Below are 9,165 nucleotides of genomic sequence, written 5' to 3'. Positions count from 1 at the left end.
CTGAAACCCGTGACTTACGATAATATTCGCAATGTTATCTGCTTTTTTGTATCTTGTTTACCCGTTTTTTGTCGAATATTGGGCGCGTGGTAAGTGCTAATGTTTTGCAAAAATTGTTCTACTTTAGCGAGAGAGCATAAAGAGTAAGAGAGATAATCCCTTATAGGCTTTCTTTCCAAAGGGGATACCTCTCAAGTTAGTTTAAGTGGTAGATATTTTTCTCACCGCTTCGCGGCTCAGTAATATCCACCACTAGCCACTTCCACTGCAAGGAATAATTGTTAACTGTTGCTATTCAGATATCAATGAATGCTTGAGTAATCCCTGTTTAAACGGAGGGACGTGTGTTGACCAGGTAAATGCATATGTCTGTAACTGCAAACCTGGATACGCCGGAGTGAACTGTCAAACTGGTAAGTACTTTATCTATTTCCAAATGTATGTTCAGTATACCGCATTGGTACAGCTGGTCTTCCAGTTTTTGAGCGACGGTTACTTTTTAGCGCAGCTCCAGTGGCCCGAAGAGTCACCATGCGGAGCACCATACTCATAGGAACCCATGATCTGATTTCCTCATGGTCATCTTCGCTAGCGGTATTGCTCGTGGACGCTACGCACGACGACGACGATATCACGCAACATGGCGACCTTACTCCAGTTAACAGGTCGACAGAAGCATGCAGCCTTGGTTTACAGCGTGTATCTTCGATATTGGATATCCTTATTATGGTCAATTGACACCTGACTAAGCAAGGTATCCGCTGACCAGTATCACGTGACCATGTCGCGGACTCAGACTTAGAGGTCATCGAGGTCGTGTGTTTTTTTGAAATTGATCGCTGCTTTTTTTAAGGTGACCACTGTCCAGATATTGATTTTTGATTGGATCGCAGGCTCAAGCTAGGTTTTATAGAGCCAGAAGCTCCGCTTTTAGGCTTGGCTAAATCTACATATTAAATTATGCATTCTGTTTTATCCAGATATCAACGAATGTTCCAGTAATCCCTGTTTAAACGGAGGGACGTGTGTTGACCAGGTGAATGCGTATGCTTGTAACTGCAAACCTGGATACGCTGGAGTGAACTGTCAAAGTAGTAAGTACTTTATCTATTTTGAAATGTATGTTCAGCTGGCCGGCTTGGTTCTGCTGGGATTCCAGTTTTTGAACGATGTTTACATGTTATGTCATTTTATATTCATGCAGACATCAACGAATGTTCCAGTAATCCCTGTGTTAACGGAGGGACGTGCGTTGACCAGGTGAATGGATATGTTTGTAACTGCAAACCTGGATACGCCGGAGTGAACTGTCAAACTGGTAAGTACTTTATCTATTTCCAAATGTATGTTCAGTATACCGCATTGGTACAGCTGGTCTTCCAGTTTTTGAGCGATGGTTACTTTTTAGCGCAGCTCCAATGGCCCGAAGAGTCCCTAAGCGGAGCACCATACTCATAGGAACCCATGATCTGATTTCCTCATGGTCATCTTCGCTAGCGGTATTGCTCGTGGACGTTACGCACGACGACGACGATATCACGCAACATGGCGGCCTTACTCCAGTTAATAGGTCGACAGAAGCATGCAGCCTTGGTTTACAGCGTGTATCTTTGATATTGGTCATCCTTATTATGGTCAATTGACACCTGACTAAGCAAGGTATCCGCTGACCAATATCACGTGACCATGTCGCGGACTCGGACTTAGAGGTCATCGAGGTCGTGTGTTCTTTTGAAGTTGATCGCTGCTTTTTTGAAGTTGACCGCTGTCCAGATATTGATTTTTGATTGGATCGCAGGCTCAAGCTAGGTTTTATGGAGCCAGAAGCTCCGCTTTTAGGCTTGGCTAAATCAATATATTATATTATGCATTCTGTTTTATGCAGATATCAACGAATGTTCCAGTAATCCCTGTTTAAACGGAGGGACGTGTGTTGACCAGGTGAATGCGTATGCTTGTAACTGCAAACCTGGATACGCTGGAGTGAGCTGTCAAAGTAGTAAGTACTTTATCTATTTCGAAATGTATGCTCAGCTGGCCGGCTAGGCTCTGCTGGGATTCCAGTTTTTGAACGATGTTTACTTTATATGTTATGCCATTTTTTATTCATGCAGACATCAACGAATGTTCCAGTAATCCCTGTGTCAACGGAGGGACGTGTGTTGACCAAGTGAATGGATATGTTTGTATCTGCAAACCTGGAAACGCCGGAGTGAACTGTCAAAGTAGTAAGTGCTTTAACTATTTTCATGCATGCTCATCTGGCCTGCTTGGTTCAGCTTGAGAATCTTGTTCTCTTTGCTGAAAATTCCTTCTCTCTTTGAACCATCATCGGTAAAACCACCCTAACTTGCTGCTAATTTTTTTTTTCACTTGTTAAATGTTGTCACATTCAAACGAACATTGTTTTATTTAAAAAAACAGAATTTTCGTTAAAAAGTGCCCGGATGCAAGAGTACTGAAACATCTGAGCATAACTTAATTTTAATTTTTTTAATTAACTCAAAATAAAAATTGAGACAATAGCTGGATAAAAGAATTAAGGGACGGCACGCGCAGTCGGCAATTTGATCATTTACGCTCAAGAGGACTGGTGAGAACGGTTATGTTTCTTCAGCTCAGGCTTAATTTCTTTTACTTTTCACTCTGTCTTGCTTGCGGTAAACTTTCACGCCGGTTTGCATGCGGTTAGCTTTTACTCTGGTGTGACCTGGTTGATTTGCATGTGGCTAGCTTTCATTTCTGGCTGAGGACAAGGAATATAGTTTAAAAATTACGATTTCTTACAGCTTGTGTTTGGTAGTTGTTATCTAATGCTAACCCTTTGAATGAGACATCAGTGTCGTAATTTTTTGGAATTAGGGCTAAATTAACAACAGTGATACTTTATTGCCCATTTCACAGCATAGCAAGTGACGGTTGCAAGCTCCTGTGCGGGCCTATCACTGAAACAAACCAAATTAAGCGGAATCCTGTTCTCAACTGAAAACAGCGACTACAACTACAACTCTGCCAGTGACTACTTTTATCTTGATAACATGGACTGCCAGTGGAATTTAGCTTCCAATACAAAGGTGGAAGTTACCTTCTTTAATTTCAACACTGAGCCTAACGCCGATTACTTGTATGTGTATGATGGCGACTCTTCGTCATCTTCACTGATTGGCAAGTTCAGTGGTACGTCTTTACCCGCGCCCATCACAAGCTCATCGAACAAACTTTACCTCAGGTTCACGTCTGATGGTTCAGTTCAAGCCCGTGGATTTACAGCAGCTTACAGAGGTAGGATTTTTTTTTTTAATGCCACACACTTAAAATATTTACAATACATATACGTACATTAATTACAATTCAAAAACAACTACTTACACTACTTGCAGTACTACATTTACTAACACTTCATTTCAATACTTGGCTAATGCCTATCTGTTTATTACCCAAATTACCCTTACAGTCAATACAGTTCTAAAAACATAGTTTAAGCACACTTATAAACAGATTGTAAATTAAGGTATAGAGCCCATGCACAAATCCCACTTCTTATTAAATTTGTCCATGTTATTAATATTAACACATAAACTTTTCTGTTTCATACTTAACTTTTGTCCTTAGTTTAAAGGCATTTATAATAGGAGGAGTCAGATTTCGTTTGCAATCCTATATATATAATTTAGCGACTAGTATCAAATAGTTCAGTAAAGGGTAATTTGCGTAAGTAATGCCAATCATGACATCTTGCAGAGTAAGGTTACAGAGGTTTGGATGCATCTGTACCTGAAAGCACTATATCTTAGATGACCGTTTTTCTATCGTGATAAGGGCTTTTTTTACATTATTAATTGTGGCATGTTCGATGACCTAACGGCTGGTATACGCGGTGGACTCGAGCATTCCGGGTTCACCTGGCCAGGGTCATTGCGTTGTATTCTTGGCCAAGACACAAGAAGTAACCCTGATAGGGATTAATAAAGATCCAAGGGAAGAGGGAAGGACCCGAATACTCTCTCTTATTCCCTCTTTTAAGGTTACTTCCTACCTTCTCGGGTGTCCTTCGGGAAAAAATTCGTGCGCCCGCCAGTTTCAATAAAACCCCAACAAACTTATATCAAAAGAAAGCTTAATAAATGTAGTTTACGATAAAAATACAATTTAAGCGAGTTTTTCTTTTAGGAAGTGTCAGGAGCCGGTAAGGCGTGAAACGACTGAGGGTTCTTCTTTTGAATTTATTGGCTATCGGATGCCACCAACCGAGCAAAATGGCTGCGCGGTCTTATTCACAAGGCATCAATCAACAAATGTGTGTCGGGCTTTTTCGATATTCTGATTCGTTGTCTAGATATCCGCATCTTAAGTTGGATTAGCTAAAAATATGCAAGACGCGTTACGGAAATGGACGCCACGGGAAAATATGTTAAATATCCAAATTTCCACACTTTCGTTTGTCATTAACCCTGGAATGATTTAAGGAAAATCCGTCAAATCTGCATACCCTATAAATTCGTTCGAAGTGGATGTATTCCTGTCAAAATCAAATGCGAGATTTATGCTCGTAATTGTTGGTAAACAATTAGTGCCACGCCAGGAGACTAGCTCGCCTTATGAAACCGCAAACCGATGGAACAACAGGACCTCCTAGCGTCAATGAAAATGGATCTAGGATTTACTGGGAAAGGCTTTATATTGCAACACTTTTCTCGCTGTCACATTGAAGAGAACGACACTTAAACGAGCAAAGTAGCCAAAGGCAAAAGAACAAATGCACGATACAAACAACAACAAATAACATGAAATACAAGCTCCAAGATGAGCGTTTGCCGCAAAAATTTTCCGGCACCTTCACACCACCACAACACCTTCCTGGCTTATTAACTTTATTTGAAAATACGTTTTTTCTAAATAACTCGACTGCTTTTTGAGATTGTTTTAATATTTTTCGTTTGTAAACTTTAGATAAAATGACTGGTTTAAATTTTGTCAAATAAAAGCAAAAAAAAAAACACAAACAAACAAAAAAAACAAAAAACAAAAAAAAAAACCCGATTTTTTATGCCCTCGAAGGTGGGAAGTAACCTTAACTAAACTATATAACACTGTTAAAGTGGTAGTAGTAGCTTGCCCAGAATATTTAAGGTGTTGGCATACGGACGAACTTACGGATAGTCACATGACAACCAAAATTTGTTAGATCGATGAATTACCAAAATTTCTAAGTATGGGGCTCCGTTTGCGCGCCTTCGGCGCGAAGGACCTCAGCTAATAATAAAGTTATTGTTACTGTCATCGCTTCATGCTTCAAAAACTGGAGTTAAGCGCCTACTGGTATACCGGGTAGGCAACCTTTACGTTTACGGTTGGTTATACTTACAATCCACGCTTCGTAGTTGTCTACTATATTTTAGTTTGCTTCTTTGTTTCGATTAATAGCAATAACAGATGGTGCCATCCGTCTCATGAATAGTGGCACACCATTAACTGGAAGGGTGGAGATATTTCACAACGGTCAATGGGGGACAGTTTGCGACGATAGTTGGGATATTAACGATGCAAACATAGTGTGCAAGCAACTTGGCTTCTCACAGGCTACCCAATTTTTTAGAGGCGCATCTCATGGCCAGGGTTCGGGGCCCATTTGGTTGGATGATGTAGCATGCTCAGGAAGCGAATTATTACTTTCTGAATGCAGCCACCGCGGATGGGGAATCAGTGACTGCGTTCATAGCGAAGACGCCAGTGTGCAGTGCTCTCATGGATCGTCTTTAGTGCGATTAGTTAACGGAGGAGCTAGCTATGGCCGTGTCGAAGTTTACCACGACGGAGAGTGGGGCACAGTTTGTGATGATAACTGGGATGAAAGTGATCCCAATGTTCTGTGCCGTCAGCTCGGGTTCTCCGGTGCCTTATCGGCTCCTTGCTGTGCAGCATACGGTGAAGGTTTGGATCCTATCTGGCTTGATGACGTCGACTGTGCGGGAGCAGAGTCCTCTTTGCTTGATTGTCCTCATGCGGGATGGGGAAAACACAACTGTGTCCATAAGGAAGATGCTAGTATTGTGTGCTACACTTAGATGATTAGCCGAGACCCGATTCAATAGCTTTGCCCATGAGTAATTCAGGAGTGTAGCTAGCATTTAAAATAATTCTAGGCCTGACCACCCTGTCCACATCTTGTGGAATCCTGGAATACGTTCCATGAGGAATTTCTTCAGATAAACATCCCGGAATATGCTTTCTCCCTCCTTCACGTTCTAATGATTCTTTTTTTTTCATTTTTGACAGTATTTATGTTTTGTAAGCTCGACGCTTATCAGTCTGAGCTCCGTTGTCGTTCTTTTTTTTTAAGTTATAAGGGAATTGACGCAAGACGATTGCGGCGCTGAGGACAACGTCGATTGAAAAAAAGAAGTCATATTCTTCTTAACCTTCACCCATATCTCTTGTGCAATTCACTAGCTGTTTGTCGCTGTTAAAGCTATCCTCAGCTCAGTATGTCAAGTGACTGGACAGAAATGTTGATAATTCGCCGTCGGGGCTCACGTTCTCCAGAACACGGATAATTGGTTATTTCAAGTTGTTGTTTTGGATAGGTCAGTTAGTAACTGTAACAAGTTTGTAACGCACGTGCGTAGCCATTGTACTTCTCATTGAATTTTTACTTTGGTAGCGTTTTCGGTGCCATTGTCGTCGTGGCTTGTGTCAGTTCCCAAATTTAGTTGCCTTGAAGAAAGATTTTCTTAACCAATTGCCTGACTTCATTCCGGATATCCTTCATTCGCCACAAATATAGAAGAGGGTTAAGCAAAGGATATAAATCCACAAGTATCGTTGCGATGGTGAGAAATAAGCTAGTGAATTCATTTATCGGACGAACAAGCGCTAGCACCATAGCGATAGCTATGGGCAAGAAACATATATAGAACGCAGCTAGAATATAAAGGATTGTGTACACAGATTTCTTGTATTTCTCGAAGTTAATAGCTGGTTGGGCAAAGTTTTGTTGCAATTCGTTGGCGTGAATTTGCTGCTGATGGCGGCGAATTGTTTTGAAAACTTTAAAGTAAGCTACTGATGTGAGCGAAAGGCAAACCACCAAAATTGAAATAATAGCAACGCGAAATAAATAACTAAAGGGTTCTTCAACGAAAGTCCAAGCTAACGGGATAGGGATGAGCAACAGTACTACAAGCGTCACTCTGGTGCGACGAACAGTGATGAAAGATCGACGGGTCATGTGCAGCCATCGCTCAATTGACATGAACGTCATCAGCAACATCGTAACTTGGAAACAATACGCGCCACAACCACTGCTAATAGCTTTGGTTGTGATGTAGGCGTCTGGCCAGGTCATTTTCTCGAAAAGCTTGATCTGATGAGTGTCTGTTAAGTAGATCAACCTATTTGCAACAAAAAAAGGCTGAACGAATAACCCATTGCAGACGCCAGTTAAGGCCAATCCAGCGAGCAGAATGTAAGACGGTGTTCTGAGTGACGAGTTCCTCAAAATTGCAGCACAAACAAGAGAATTTCCTATCACTGCTATTGGTGAGAATAGTGCAAGAAGAACCGTACATGAGAGAATTATTGGAAAAGGAGTAGAGTTGTTCTCGAGGGGAGACTTTGTTGTTGAATTAGTCTCGTTGTTGTTCATGACGATGCAGCTTATCGACAAAAAAGGAATGATGACTCTTCATCTATGCTGTAAGAGCGCTTTTAATTTTTATGTGTTAAGAACCTTTCACCTGGTTCCTATTAAGGCGTCTCATCGTTGAAGTAAATATATTCATCCTGTCTACAATACCAGTACTTTTTAATGTGAAGCTTTGATGATAATTGATGGCTGGGCCTATTTCCGCTGATTTTTTCGGTGAACTAATTTACACCGCAGTGGCCTGCTGTCCAAACAGAGATATTTGCTGTAATTGCAATTTCCTTTGCAAAAATGTGTTAATCTTAATCATTTTTCAATACAATGTGCCCCGGTGTCTTAAGTATGGATGACGCTATGCTTTTAAATCAACTTGTCGAGCTAAGATGGGAAATTAATTTGTGAGGATCTCACCTTTAAATTTAAGTGCAGCTTATATCTTAGTTTCATTTTTTTGCTCCGTAATTGTCTTTTAGGGCTTTAAGTAGTTTGCCGGAACCTTTATTAGTATTATGTCATAGTGTGTTCAGTTATAAGCAGGCTTTCACTTGAAGGCTATTAATGTGTAATATTTCTCTTCCTAGTGACTGTGTTTCCTGAGAACAATTTGAATAGCGGTGGGGCAAGCACCAAGTTTGGTAAAAACATTTTTGTCTCTCATTAGGTTTTTGTTCATAGACTATTTCTATCGTTCAAACTAAAGCTTGTAAATGTCTCGATGTCTTTCCGTGGGCGAGAATTGAAAACCGTGAATTGCTGGATTTTTTGTTACTTCTTTCGTTTGGTGCAGTTAATGTGCATTTATTCCAACTGAAAGTACAGGACGTTTCTCCGCTAGACCAATTTATTTCCCCAGAATAAATTGCATAGCAGTTAGGTGTCCTGAATTAAAGGGATATTTCTTCAACCGCATATCATGCTTGATCATGTCGACTTTATTTGCTTAAAAAGTGTTTTATCGCTATGACAATGTAACAATGATTTTCTAAAAAACGTTTTTCTAAAAGCCCAATAAATTGGGCCATGTATAAATTTTACTCGTCGGTCGAAAGAGAAATCCCCATGGAAGCTTTAGCTAATAGTCGCTGTCCTATGATAATTTCAATGTTTATTCCAGGTAATTAATAAATCGTAAACAAAGATTATTCAAAGTTCTTGGTGCTTTTCAATCAAGCGTATTAATACAAATTTAGGTGTTTTCAAAACAGGTGAAATACGCTAGTACTGGTACTATCTGTTGGGTGTACCGGACTTAATCATAACAATTACAATTTCCTCAAATGTGAGTGGGGCATAAACTGCTGTACTTTGCTCTAATTAATCTGCAAAGTTGTAATCGGACAGTGTAATCGGACAGTTGGGTGTAATCGGACAGTTGGGTGTAATCGGACACTTACATGAGCCAATCATGTTAAGTCCTCTCCACTTAATGCATCAATCATCATATTGATTAAAATCACTATAGTAACTAATTCAAGAGACTGACTTTGTAAAATTGTGGAGGTTTAGTCTCCGGTGACTGT

The 9,165-nt window shown here is 40.4% G+C and overlaps 2 protein-coding genes across 2 annotated transcripts; one reads left to right on the top strand and one right to left on the bottom strand.

Annotated features, from left to right (window-relative positions):
* Positions 1-2,914: 2,914 nt before the first annotated feature.
* On the top strand, positions 2,915-6,947 carry LOC149107395 (scavenger receptor cysteine-rich domain-containing protein DMBT1-like). Its single transcript, XM_089297008.1, has 2 exons — positions 2,915-3,282; positions 5,425-6,947. Exons 1-2 carry the CDS (start codon positions 3,039-3,041, stop codon positions 6,063-6,065), a joined length of 885 nt encoding a protein of 294 aa, XP_089153134.1. The 5' UTR covers positions 2,915-3,038; the 3' UTR covers positions 6,066-6,947.
* Positions 6,707-7,645, bottom strand: LOC110049531 (high-affinity lysophosphatidic acid receptor-like). Its single transcript, XM_020755332.2, has one exon. It carries the CDS (start codon positions 7,643-7,645, stop codon positions 6,707-6,709), a length of 939 nt encoding a protein of 312 aa, XP_020610991.2.
* Positions 7,646-9,165: the final 1,520 nt, after the last annotated feature.

This window comes from Orbicella faveolata, unplaced genomic scaffold, assembly GCF_042242905.1.
Source record: "Orbicella faveolata isolate gen_17 unplaced genomic scaffold, um_ofav_v1 contig_27, whole genome shotgun sequence".
NCBI classification, from domain to species: Eukaryota; Metazoa; Cnidaria; class Anthozoa; order Scleractinia; family Merulinidae; genus Orbicella; species Orbicella faveolata.
This window is presented reverse-complemented; position numbering and strand designations above follow the sequence as displayed.

What these genes read in the sequence shown, in the direction of transcription:
- LOC149107395 (XM_089297008.1), top strand. Translation starts at nt 3,039, where the DNA reads ATGGACTGCCAGTGGAATTTAGCTTCCAATACAAAGGTGGAAGTTACC. An exon ending in ATTTACAGCAGCTTACAGAG is followed by an intron (nt 3,283 to 5,424) that starts GTAGGATTTTTT and finishes TTCGATTAATAG; the next exon opens with CAATAACAGATGGTGCCATC.
- LOC110049531 (XM_020755332.2), bottom strand. Translation starts at nt 7,645, where the DNA reads ATGAACAACAACGAGACTAATTCAACAACAAAGTCTCCCCTCGAGAAC.